Source organism: Falco peregrinus, chromosome 1 (genome assembly GCF_023634155.1).
Source record: "Falco peregrinus isolate bFalPer1 chromosome 1, bFalPer1.pri, whole genome shotgun sequence".
NCBI lineage: Eukaryota > Metazoa > Chordata > Aves > Falconiformes > Falconidae > Falco > Falco peregrinus.
Window position 1 is genome coordinate 45,636,588 of NC_073721.1, and position 13,302 is coordinate 45,649,889.

The following is a 13,302-nucleotide window of genomic DNA, read 5'->3' on the forward strand; positions in this document are numbered from 1 at the left end:
CACTACTCTTTTAAGAATAATTCACAATAGTTAGTAGGTACATTTGATGTCTGTTCTTTAGTGCAACTGTTTGAAGTTACAAGCTAACTGTTTAAATTTGAAATGTCTCAAGAATTGTTATTTTTAGACATGCATTCCTAGAAGAGCAGTGTCTTGCTGTTCATCAAATTAAATGGACACCAGTGACAGACAGTTGTGTGCAAATGTCTAAAGTAGAAACTCCTAAATACCAAGTGTTTTAAGTGGCTGGAAAAAACATGTTTTCTGTGATGTACAAGTACTATAGTTTTTGATAAAAATCATTCTTGTGTGAAACAGCTCTGTGTCTGAAGTGCTTAGGCCTCCCAGCAGGTACTCAGGGGTTTCCATGAGGTTTTCTAAACACAAAGTGCTGCAAAGCCTAAGAATTGGAGAATTACATTGCAATGAAAATGTTCACTTCTGGAGAAAGGAAGCACGTGTACTGTGTGGTCTGTGAGCACCCAGTCTGTAATGAAGACTGACAGATGAGTCCTTAGAAGTGTTGTTTAAAAACCCACGGATTTTCAGGGCTGGATGGGGCTGTGCTGGTGGGGAGGGGATGCTGCACTGGCTTACGCTGCTTAGCGCTGCAGCCCTAATAACCACAAACGCGGGAGAAGTTGTTGCCACACCAGCACAGAGGGTGCAGGAATTGCATACACAGTTGGGGTGAGGGAAGGCATAGTTCTTCTAATCAATTAAGCCTGAGCAGCATTTTTCACTTAACATCTAAGCTCATCAGGATAACGCACCTTCTACACAAGCAGTGGTTTTCTGCCTCCAGCTTTGCATGCTGCTGCTGTCAGCAGAGGTGGCACTTTGCCCCTTCCCTTCAGAGCCATTACCTTCTCAGGCTGCACCTCACACTTTCTAGAAAGGACGGCTGTTTGCAGCTGGCTGGGGTGGCGTGGAGGCTAGGTGAGCGCAGGGCTGGAGAGCACATCTTGTACCCTTGGATGCTCACACCAGCTCGGTCTTGAACAAGTCTCTCGCCTTACCTTCCCTACGTGAAAGCAGATTAGAACAAGACACCAATTTCTCAGGGCAAAGCAAGACTAGCATAACACATAAATCAAGTGCCCCAGTCCGGTCACAGTTCATGACACCACTCCAGCTTTGCTAACCTCAGACTGTTTCCTCTTACATGGCAATAAAATGGCATTACAACCTTTTAAGACAAGACTCATCGTCAAAAGCCATGTCACTACAGGGATACACCCTCGTGTTCTCACTGAGGCGTAAGGAAACTGGATTGTCTGCTCTGACACATTCACCACCACGCACCCTCAAAAGAGATGAAGCCCTGACAGAGCAAGGTGGGAAGTCCTCCCAGGGGCTGACTGCGAAGGACTCTTTAAAATCAAAACGACCAAGAAGGATAAATCACTTATATTGATTTTATTTTAGAAACATCCAAAAATAGGGTGGTTTGGTTTTTTTTGTTACAAAAGCTCTTGTTCACAATACTAATACGAATCTTCATGTAACAGTGCTCAAGAATGTTTTCTAAAATACACATTCACCCTTGGAAAAAGGAGTTTCAAAGCAGTAAAATTCTTATCTGCTGTACCTCGGTTTTGATGCAGCACTGTTAGAGATAGATACCTGTTGCTGGTGTTTCTTTCCCTCCAGACAACTAATTCTTTAGAACCATCAAAAAGAAACCATGCAAGCTACAAGTTACCTAGTTTAAGCTGCTTTTTTGTTTCTAGGAAGGTAACAAAGTGTTCTAGAAACAGTGTTTTGCTGATACTTCACAGTGAAAAAAGAAAGCTGATGGAGCAACCATGAGAAATTCTGCAGCCATTCCTGGAGGTAGGTAGGGCAATGTTGTTAAGATTTTGGTTTCTGGACTTACAGTGAACTTAAAAGATGTCAGGAAACACTGCTTATACTTTTTGGAAGTGTTGATCTTAAAGCTGTTTACCTTTAAAAAAACTGAAAGGTCTTGACTTTGGACCCAAATGTACATCTTGCTGCAGAGAGTGGGAAACATGAGTTTGATACCAAGAGGCTGGGGGGCTGGTTAAGCGTGGCACTAAAATGTAGCAGGGCCCACTATGCAATTTATGCTAAACCAGGGTGTGCTTTGCTTGGGGAGTGACAAAGTCAGGCTGCAATCAGGTGACAGGTCTGATGCAAAAATCAGGCCGTGCAGATATACCAGAACCCTTACAAGAAAGGCTCCGCTCAGAACAAAGCCTCGCATCACGGAACCGCTGTCTGTCATACCGGTTAGTCTGGATTTCCTTCTAAAAAGGAATTCCTCTCTAGTAAAGTTCACTGTAAGCACAGTGCACTGTCAGTATCTGGACTGTCTTTGAGCGTCTTCTCAAAGTACACACTAGTTTACAGATCACACAGCAAGCTACACACACAGCTAAGCCTCTACTCATGGGCTCTTCTGAGCTCTCTGATCACATACTGTGTTCATCTACACGTAGCAGCACAGACAAGTTTGGTTTGTGACGGAAGGAGAACGGGCTTAACAGATCAATCGTACCAATGCAAACCAGTCGCAAAGGGATTCAAATATAAAGTACAAACAAGGCCATCCTACTTTGAACTAGTACATTAAGGGAAAACTAAATAAACACGTCTGTGCCTGACCACATGCCTCAAAGGAAAGGCTCTCCTCAGTGCTGAAAATAAAAACACCAGTAATTCCAGCATGTCAGCCTTAAGAGACTCACAAGCTCAACAACAAAACTAGAAAAGCCCAACAGAAATTAGACAGGGCATAAGCTTGGACATGGCTCTCAGTACTGGAGTTTTCCTGCCCTTCTCCCTTGGGACTGGTCAGTGCAAACTTTCACCTGTTGTTTCAGATGGAGATCGAGTACTTGGTGTCTCTGAAGGGGTAACCAGGCTCATCTCCCACTTCCAGACATGGAGGATATTGTCATAGAACGAACAAGTTGCTACAATGCTCATTTCTTTTGGGCTGTCTAGAGACCTGCCTGAATCCCCACTTCTGTCCAGGCCCATTCCGTTGGGTCTCTTAGCTCCTGCGTCAGAACCGCTGGCTGACCTGGGATCTCCCCCTCGATCTGGACCCCCAACCAAACCTAAACTTCCCTTTAGACCAGAGCCCCTAACCGGGTCAGAATCCCCAGACAGCTTCGGGTCCCTCTCTCCTTTGAGTGGCAAGGCAGGGCCTTCACTCTCCTCATCCAGTATTACATCAAAAGTAGCTGTAGGAGACTCATAAATTATCTTCAGGTTTTGCACCTGCAAATTCAGTCTCTCATCTTCCTCTGATCTTCCCACAAGCTCCTCTGAAGACTGGCATGCAGCAGCAGAGTCCTGTGTTGCAGCCAAGGAATCCCTCGGACACAGCCTTGACCAGTCAGCCCCATAGGCCAAGGAATTGTGCAGGACATAGGATGACAGGATGATACATTCTTCCATGTTTTCCGCTTAAAAAAAAAAAAAAGTTAAAAAATGAAATGAGCAGAAATGAAGCTGTGAAATGGTTTGTTGCAGACTGCTCAGAAGCCATTCTAGCATTGGCTGTGTCCTACAAGAAGAGTTCTCTGGTTATTGCCTTCTTCACAACAGAGTTAAGCGTTCTAGCAGAAATGAAGTACTGCCTCTCCTGACAATTTTTCAGCCACCTCTCATTAGCCTTGATCTTCCCTGGTTCAGCAAGCAGGCAGGAGAAGAAAGTTTAACATGCGTGAGGTTTGAGAGCCTCATTATTCAAAATACCTAAAAAGGCTCAAGAAAGAGAAGACAGATCACACAGTGATCCCCACTGAGCCACACATACAACTGGTGAAACTGGCAGACCAAGTTCCGGTTATTAATAAACTGCAGATGAGTTCTTCCCATGAGCTTTCAGCGTTTGACTCTGACACTAGCGGACATCAGGTGCCTCGCTTCCCTATACAGGAGAAATGTTATCCTCATTTTGCAAGCTGTGGATCTGCCCAAGGTCTGGAGAAACCCGGGAAGGCAACTATTTTAAGCAAGACTGTATTAGTAATGTAAATGCAAAACAGCTTTTTAATCATGTAAATACCTTCTGATTCACACAGAGGTCTCATTCACGTTATTCTAGATTAACCAGACTGCACAGCATTTCCTTTCTGAGGCAATAACCAAATCACCAGCAGGTCAGTAACTTCTGCTGACAGTAAAGCACCATGTGACGTTCAGAAGAACCTCTCTGAACCATCAAGATGAATGCAAACTGGAATGGTCATGTCAACAGGCAATGCCTTCACACCAAAACAAACAGGCTTTCTCCCCATGAAAAGAAGTTACGAGAGATTCACACATGAATGACAGTGCCTTTGCACAACTGATCAGGCCAACTGAGGACAGGTCCAGGAAAGCTGGAAGAGCTACCTCAAGTTGGAATAAAAGTCTATGGCTATTAACAACATCTAGATCTTTCTAGCAAGCTCAGAGCTGGAGTTCCCCCATGAACCTGGAGGTAGGAAAGGAAAGCAGCAGAGCAGCGCAAGAGCATCTCTGTTCCACTGAACGCTCACCCATGCTTCCACGGCAGTCAAGGATTTTGAATCCACTCTGCATGCAGGCTGCTAACAGCACAAAATCACAGGTTGGGTGCCACTTCAGCCTCCAAACTCCACCTTCAACATGGGTGTCTGCCAGCGGCTGCTTCATGTTCCTGGTGTCCCACAACAGCACGTGCTCATCATAGCTAGAGACATACCACAAATAAATATGCAGACAAGCAGCAAAGCTGATTCAGCACAATAAGTACAGAAGAAAATTAGGGAAGATCGCACACTTTCTGAGAAGACCACACCTTGAGCAGCACTAGCACAGAGGCTGTCACACTGGTGGAGAGCAGCCAGAAGGGACCTACCTGCCAGTAGCCAGAAGATTCTCCCGGTGGGGACTGCACTGAATGCTGCACACACCCATTGAATGCCTGCAAAAGAGGAACATAGACCAGAGGGAAGAGACAGCAATGTACCATTTGAGATGGGATTCTTCCTTGAATTTCAAGGATTTGGGGGTCCACGTTACTGCATCAAGGTGTCTCAGGAGAGAAGAGTAAGGTAAACTCAAATTCCAGTCCAGTGAAACACAAAAGCAGAGTTCCATCTACACAGTCCAACAGCCCTTCCAGAGCAAAACTACTCACACGGTCTCTCAACACAAATCATTTCTAGTAGTATTTGCATCGTAAACTGCTGTTCAGGAGCCTGTAAGAATTTCAGCAAAATTCCTCCATTCCTGGGAGACTTTACTCCCAACATTAATATTTGCATAGCAATAACCCCCAGTGTATTTTAAGGTTAGATATAAAATTTCACTGAAGAGCTGTGTATATTGTTTTGATCGTATTTTAGAAAATGTTATGCCACCAGAAAAAAAGATTACTTCAAATGGGTGAACAGTGGAGAACAAACTTATTTCTAAAAAACATTCCATAATAAGATACCCAAACATAACACACACAAAAATTCCCAAAATAGAAGAGTGCATCAGGATCCTTCTTTCAGAAAGAAGCTACCACCATCTTCATGTGTGGAACTGAACAGTTGGTTTATTATGTTGAAGGACATGGAGAAGGAAGTTTCAACCTGAAGTTGTCCTGATGAAAACACCTAATAGATGTCTCCATTTCCCAAGGGACGCAGGAACAGGACTCCACTGTCACTGCACATCCCTGCATTCAGTGGCTTGGGAAGGGGCACGGCAGCACTGTATGTCCACACATGACAGCTGTAGGGTCCAGTGGCAAACGCGCTTACCTCCTGCTGGTGAAGACAGGAGTCTCTGGACTGCACCTGGTGTCCCAGCCCTTCAGCAGGCTGTCGTCTCCTCCTGCACAGGGACAGAACATTGTTACTCTAAGCACTGCCAAACAACCAGTGCAGGGCACTGAGGCAAAAGAGTTAATACAGAGCTGATGATTTTCACCCCTAGGATCTCATAGTGTTTAACAGATGCACCAAGCATCATTTGAGGCTCACAGTACTCATCACTGCAGAAGAGACATACATTAGCAACACCCTCACTTTACTAAGCAAAAAAAAAAAAAAAAAAAAAAAAGTGGAAGAGAAAAAGACTGGACTCTAGAAGCCCTCTGGCTCTCTTTTGCACACCACAAGAGAGATCATCACCTTTTTTGCCAGTAGCCAGCGAAAGTACAGTTTAAAAGGCACAGCTTCTCCTAATTAACTCCAACCACTTCACACACTCAAGAAGCCTTTTACCCCTAGCAGCATCCCTGACTCTTTCAAGAGGTGTGATTGCAAGCAGCATACCCAACCCTGGAAAGTAAAATCCCACAGAACACACATCCCTGTAGAAGGTGGCCCCTCCCCAACACCCCCAAACGAGAGCCCCAGCCCTTACAGACCTGAATACACAATATCGGTGTCCCAGTAATTAAAAGCAGCAATCCAGGCCTCAAATTTGTGAGCTTCCCACTGGTTCAGGACATGCACAGAAGGAGCAGATTCATCTATGGAGAAAAGATTCAGCTTCCCCTCTGAATCACTGCTGATCACTCTCAAAGGACATCCACTACGGTGGAATAGAGAGAAAACACTAGAAATTACTGAAACAATCAAGTATGTCTGATTCAACTAAACATTCATAGAAAGTGGCAGTACAGTGGAAGAAATGCATGCATTTATAAAGTCCTTTTCAGCTTCAGCCCACCCCATCTTGAAATCATCAACACCAATGATCCCCATTCCCTGATCTCACAGAGCGGGCAAACCACTCACACTCATGAGGAAAAGAAAACCAGCCTTGGGTCTGTCTTTCTCCTAGATGCATAACTTGACTTCTCACATGCTTGATGTTACATCAATAAACAAATTCATTTTTCCTCCAAGTCTGACAAGGACCTCTGAGTCTCTTCCCTCTTCTGAGTACAAAGAAATGTTTTATTTCCCTGATATCACAGACATCTGAAGCACTGGCTGATCCTGACCTTTCCTGCTTTCTTCCTGTGGCACAGCACAGTTGCAGTTTCTGGACACAACGTTCTTGGAGCACTGGCAGAAGCTCAGAGCTCATAGTACACTGATTTTCTGACATTCCCTGACATGAAGTAGGTACCTTCTGACCGGTTACTTGCAACTGTGGGTACTGATTTGGTGGCTCAGGGCTTCTTTCTAGTTCTACATCATATGCTAGTTACTAAATCATACTGAATCTCCCAAATTTCCACACAAGGGTCACCCCCTTCCTACACAGGTGTGAAGGCTGCACATTTGGCTTCTAGAAGGGGTTACCTGTCTCTCCAGTGACAACAGTGACAGGCTTTAAAGCGACTTTTCATCATGGCAACAACCATTTATCTTGAAGGGCAGGGACAAGGGGCAAAGACATGGGGAAGAAGGAATGTAAGGAAGAAGAAAGTGTAACTGGGAACTCTACTTATTTATTAAACAGCATGCACAGAAACAGTCTTTAATTAGCAAAAGCTACTAAATATTTGCTCTATAGTATTAAGCACACAACTGCCTAATCTCAGTTTCCAGCTTCACACCAAAGGCACCACCCTCTGTATTGCACTTAACTACCTCTTTCAAGGTATGGCTAATTCATGTTATTTCATGCAGTGATGCCATTTCTGAAATCAAACGTATGCGCGTTTGAGAGAGGAAGGAGCCACTTCCAAACTAATTCTCTCCCATTTCTCACTAATCTGTGTTTAAGCTTCCTACACGTCCTATTATTAGCAGTCCTTAAGCAGAACTTCACACTAAAATTTCAGCCATTCTAAGAGCAGAGATGGAACCAGTGGATCCACCTGCATCCCATCCTGGTCTTTCTTTTTAGCAAAGGCAACAGAAGACATGTCCCTAGCTCACCCACTGCCATTTGCCACAGCTCAATCTCACATTTGTTGTTGGTTCAGTCTCCGCTCTTGTTACAGTGGCTGCAGCTTGTGTTCTTGTCCCTTTGTTACCCTTGCTTTGCAAATAGTAACTTCTAGAGAAGGTGCAGAGAGACAGCTGGTATCTAGAAAGTCTTAAACTACTTCACAAAAAGCCACCAAAGATTAATTCATCAAAGTCCTCAACTTACGCCTGACAGCTGTCACGCACACAACAGCCTCCAATACCGGCCTTTATTCCCCATCCTCACCATTGCTCTCGTCCAGTGGACCAGTCTAAGGACAAGGCCAGACACTGTGCGCCAAGATCGACCCTGAAGCATGGCTCCAACATGCAGCTGTTCTTCTACTGGAAAGAAAAGGAATGGGTTAGGACTGGGAAGACAGCAGGTACATAACAATACATGTACTGCTTACTCTCACAGCAGGTATTTCCCAGAGACTGATGAGCATATTAGGGTCCCACGCTAAAAAGAGATGAAACGTCCCATAGCAATGTACAATCACTCAGTAATAGCTGAAGGGCAAACACATGCATACACAGGATTCCCACCCTCCTGCTACCCACTGCCCACCAAATCGCCCTTAACTTCTGCTTTCTCTCAGTGTGTGAAGTGCAGCAGAAGTGATGGCCTGACTACCGAATTCCCTTACAGACTGACTTCCACTTTCTTTGTTTGTGGGAATGGCTCTCTTGATCACTCTCTCCTCTCACCAGCTGAAAGAAACCCCTTCTCCAAAATTCTTCCCTGCTTTTAACAACTTTGTGACTTCTGCTGTGTTTACCAGTTAGTCCATACTTGTCCTCAAGTGAGTTTTCCAGCGTTTGCTTCTGCTTCCCTCATGCCAATCGTCTCCCACACTCTGCAGGTGGGTAGAGCTCAGCCAGTCTCTGGTGCCATGAACAAATTTGTGGAATTTATAAGAAAGGTCATCAGAAGACAAGGGAAATGTTTAAAAAGCTAAGCATACTGAGGAAGACATGGAAACCATACAGCTTTCCTGCAAGTCTCTGCACACTGCTAATAAGATATATCAAACATGGGTTAAAAGCAGCTTCAACAGCAGCTGGCGTTATGGCCACCTACCTCACTTCCAGTCAGGTGGCAAAACTCCACGGCACCTGTCGAGTTTGCAATGCCAACCATGGGATGTTCTGCAACGGGGACGTGGCACCTAAAAGATCAAGTTAAACAAGTCTTGAACGTCCATCTTGCTTGTATTTTAGGAAGAGAGCAAATTCGTAACTTGTATTCCAGGATGCACAAGGAGAAGGTACTTGACCAAAAAACAACTCATGAAGAAAATTTTAGGCTCCTCAAGTTCCCACAAACCTGCATGGAGGATTATATATATACATATATATACACACACACATATACATATATATATGGGAAATTACACTATCTTATTATATAAACAAAAGAGGTCCAGAGTCACTGACCAGCCGCTCCTAAGTGAGCAGAAGAATGAAACACAGGAATGAGTGCAGTCTTTCCTCACTGAAACAAACTGGAGAATACTCCCTCCAAGAAGTCAGGGACAGTTTAGTTAGAAAATATTACTGCTGCTGCCATACCAACAGTCTTTTAAAAGACACCCCCAGAACAGCAGCCCACGCTGCTGCGAGCGTCAGGCCAGCATTACCATTTGATGTCCAGGACGGCGGCCGTGTCAATCCTCTGGATTTCTGTCAGCGGGATGTAGGGCTGCTCTTCGTTGTAGTGATACAGGTAGAGGCGCCCGGTCCGGTCACAGGCCCCATTGCTCCCCCGGGAGTCAGTCTACATTAAAAATTGCAAAGAAAAGGGTAGGGTTAGCCGCGTGTCTACCTCCCACCCAAGACCGGGCCAGGAGGGGGGCAGACGGCTCCCCCTTGGCAGCCCCCTCCCTTGCGGGGGGTTCAAGCCGCCGCAGCTCCCTCAGAGCCAGCCACGCTCGGCGGCGGGGCCACCCCGCAGGGACAAGGCCCCACAGCGCAGGGCTGAGGCGGCCGGCGGGCACCCGGGGCACTGCGGAGGCAGCCACGAAGGGTGGGCGCACCCCGGGTGCTGCTGAGGTAGCGGGGGAGCAGCGGGGCGCTGAGGCGGCCCGCGAAGGGTGAGAGCGCCCCGGATCCCGCCGAGGTAGCCGGAAGCAGCGGCCCCGGTTGAGGCGGCCGCGCCCCGCATCCCGCTGAGGTAAGCCGAGAGCAGCGGGGACGCTGAGGCGGCCGCGAAGGGCGGGAGCGCCCCGGGTGCTGCTGAGGTAGCGGGGCCGGCCGGGGGAGCAACGGGCCCGGCTGAGGGGGCCGCGAAGGGCGGGAGCGCCCCGGATCCCGCCGAGGTAGCCGGGAGCAGCGGGCCCGGCTGAGGCGGCCGCGAAGGGCGGGAGCACCCGCCGAGCCCGGCCCCGGCGACCGAGGGGCGTGAGGTGGGAGCGCGCCCCGGCGCGGCGCCGGGCTCACCGCGGCGGGCGGGCGGAGGTGGTAGGTGCCGCAGGCCAGGATGCTGTGCCAGCCCTCCACCGGGCACCACTCCACGGCGTCCGCGCTGAACTCCGTGTCCACCACCTGCAGCGTCCGTGTCCGGCATGGCGCCGCCATCTCAGGGCGGGCTCATGCCGCGCCGGCCGGGCGGCTCCGGGGAGGCCGCGCCGCCGCGCAGCGGAACCGCCGCCCCTCTGCTTCCCGCTCCGGGGCGGGGCGCGGCGCTGCCCGGCCCCCGGTCTGCGAGGGGGGCCCGGGGCCCAGGCCGGTCTGCTGGGTGGCGCTGCGCCGCGTCCGCGCTGAGCGTAGCCCTCAACCGCCCTCAGAGGAGGGTTTTTTCCATTAACTTGTCCAAGCTCTTCCCAAACGCGGCCTTGTAGCACCCACCGCGTCCTGAGGCGAGGGGCCTGCAGCTGGGACGGCTGCACCTCAGGCTTAACCGGGCAGCTGCTCATCAGAGAGAAAAATCTGTCCCCTTGGCATCCTCCCTCTGCCAGGCCTAGAGACTTTCCTCATGTTCCTGTCGCTCACACCCGGTCCACAGCCGGGATGCAGCCACGTCTTCACAGGAGCCGTTCTGGGCCACGGAGGGATGCTGGGCCCTCGCCCTGCGCCTCTCCCCTTCCAGAGACAGAGGGTGACAACCACAGGCTCTGGGTCCACGTGCTGCCAGTCCACGCCGAGGTGCTAGTCTCCACTCGCCCATCCTCTCCTTGAGCCTGGTTTGCTGCTGGTCCCTGAGCTGAAGCTGCTGCAGGACTGTGTTTCACAACCCAAAGGCCTTGTTGCTGAGAGAAAATAAGTCTGTGTAGGGCCCATCTTTTGATGTCTTCCCACAAGCAACATTACATTTATTGACAATGAATTTCATCTACCAATCTGTAAGATCCTTCTGCAATACTTCTTCACTCAGCCTTTATTACAATTACACTAATAACCTCATTAGTGAATGTTGTCACCTTCCTGATTCATTACTTTTTCCCAATTATTTTTTAATGCGTCAGGCATCCAACTGTTGACTTCCTTCCACCAACCCCCCTTAACTCTTCCTTTCCTGTTGTTTGTTCACATGACATTCCCCTTTTTCCCATAGCAGTTTTGCTTTTTTCTTAAGTGCCTTGACTTGATCAAGTACATTTTGAAAGTTCAAGCAGACTGTACCCAACCAAATTCCCTTTATCCCCTGCTTGTTGATGCCATTAAAACAATTCCAATCCCAGTTTTGAAGCACAACTTCCCTGTACGGAGACTGCATTGATTCCTCCCCAATATTTAGCCATTGATACTGCAACATGAATTTGCTAAGTGCAAGTTCACCTGGTTGTAGTTTGCCACATCTGCCCTGAAACTCACTTCAGAAGCTTCTGTCACATTTGCTGTGGGTACCAAGGGAGAGGTTACCATCCCAGCTGGCAGCTTGGCTTCTTCACCCCTGAACCATCTCACAGAGCCCATACGTGGCTCCGTCTGGTCCTGGCAACTTGTTATTGTTCATTTCATCTGAACTTTAGTCTTTCCTAAAAGCACATCAGTTATAAACAGATTCTCTGCTGAGCTCTCCATATGGGTGTGAAGTATTCCCATGTGAACTCCCCCAGCTCTTTCACAGCAAACACAAATGCAAACAACTCACTTGTTTTCTGCAGGGACTTTATCTCCACGTCAGATAAAGTCCCTTTACTGTGCAACACACAACTGCCTGCAGCAGTCTCCATGCAGCCATCTCCCTGCTCCTGATTTTTCCAGTTATTTGTGCAAGTTTTACGACTTGTATGTCCTTTGTATTCCATTTTCCTCTGCATTATTTTAGGCTTTGGGTTTTTTCTGTTTGGTGAAAAAAAAAAAAGCCACATTTCACCTGCCAAATCTTATTCTTTCCATCTTGTACACTTGGACACAAGCTCAGTTTATAAAGGATTTCTCCTTACTCTACAAGCATCCCACACACTGCTGTTTAATCACACCAACCTCCTTTTGTCCTCTCTCAGTTCTGTTTTGGTGGGTGGTAACCATTTTCTCCTGGCCCCAATGTGGTGTCTTAAACTGTCCCCATGCCACCTCACCTGCAAACTTTTAAGTCCTTCAGCTGCCCCTTTTCCCTTCACCAGTTTCATTTACAATTAAATCACCACCACAGAGGAAAACTTCAAAGTATAATCTTATGGGTGTATTAAAGGCTCAAATATCAAAAGGCAAGCGCTGAGCCCTGCAATACATTGTATTTTGGATTTTGTGTTCCTTAAGCCAGTCATGATTTTTATTGGGTTTAATTGTGACTTTTGAATGTCTGGGATTGGCAATACCACCCTACTTTGATATGAAGGACTACATGGGGGGAAAGTATCAACATTTCATGGTACATTTACAATGAGTGTGCACCCCTGTGTTACAGCCAGCATCAGGAACACTGCAGGTTCCTGACATGAGCTGTATTTGCGACTTTGCAGCTGTGACAGAAGGAAGCATCTTGGCTGGAGAGTCTCTCCATCAGGTTAAGTCCTTGAGAAGTCAGCTCATTTACAAGTACCACAGAGGGCTGCTCCAAGATAAATGACCATGTAACTAACTCTGTGCTTTTAAAAATACTTGCCCATATGAGGATGTCCATGTCAGCTCAGTTTAAGAGGGGAAAGGATTTTCTTTACCAGAGCTTCATCCTCTGAAAAACCATATAGGCTGTACGAAGCGGAGCTGCCATCTCCAAGTCTAACTGGTTCTTCTGCCAGAATCATTGATCACACAACTTCCCACATTAATCAAGAAACACTGTTCTGCAGGCAGTGGCATGCCTGCAGGACGTGACAGTTCCTGGGAGCCATAAAGTTTTCTAAGAGTCAAAAATCCCTGCAGCCACTTCCCTCCTCTGGCTCAAGGACAGTCTGGAATCAGAGGTCACACACTGAAGTTAGAACCTGTGTTATTTCACCAAGCCCTTTCAGGATGTCTGGGCAAGCTGCTTTTCATTCGGTTGATG

The 13,302-nt window shown here is 47.5% G+C and overlaps 1 protein-coding gene across 1 annotated transcript; it reads right to left on the reverse strand.

The window, feature by feature from the left end:
- Positions 1 to 1,404: 1,404 nt before the first annotated feature.
- Positions 1,405 to 10,530, reverse strand: DPH7 (diphthamide biosynthesis 7). Its single transcript, XM_055807318.1, has 9 exons — positions 10,308 to 10,530; positions 9,509 to 9,645; positions 8,950 to 9,037; positions 8,113 to 8,207; positions 6,368 to 6,534; positions 5,757 to 5,829; positions 4,862 to 4,927; positions 4,521 to 4,693; positions 1,405 to 3,440 (listed from the first exon to the last, which is right to left on the reverse strand). The coding sequence occupies exons 1-9, from the start codon at positions 10,443 to 10,445 to the stop codon at positions 2,821 to 2,823; spliced, it is 1,557 nt and encodes a 518-aa protein (XP_055663293.1). The 5' UTR covers positions 10,446 to 10,530; the 3' UTR covers positions 1,405 to 2,820.
- Positions 10,531 to 13,302: the final 2,772 nt, after the last annotated feature.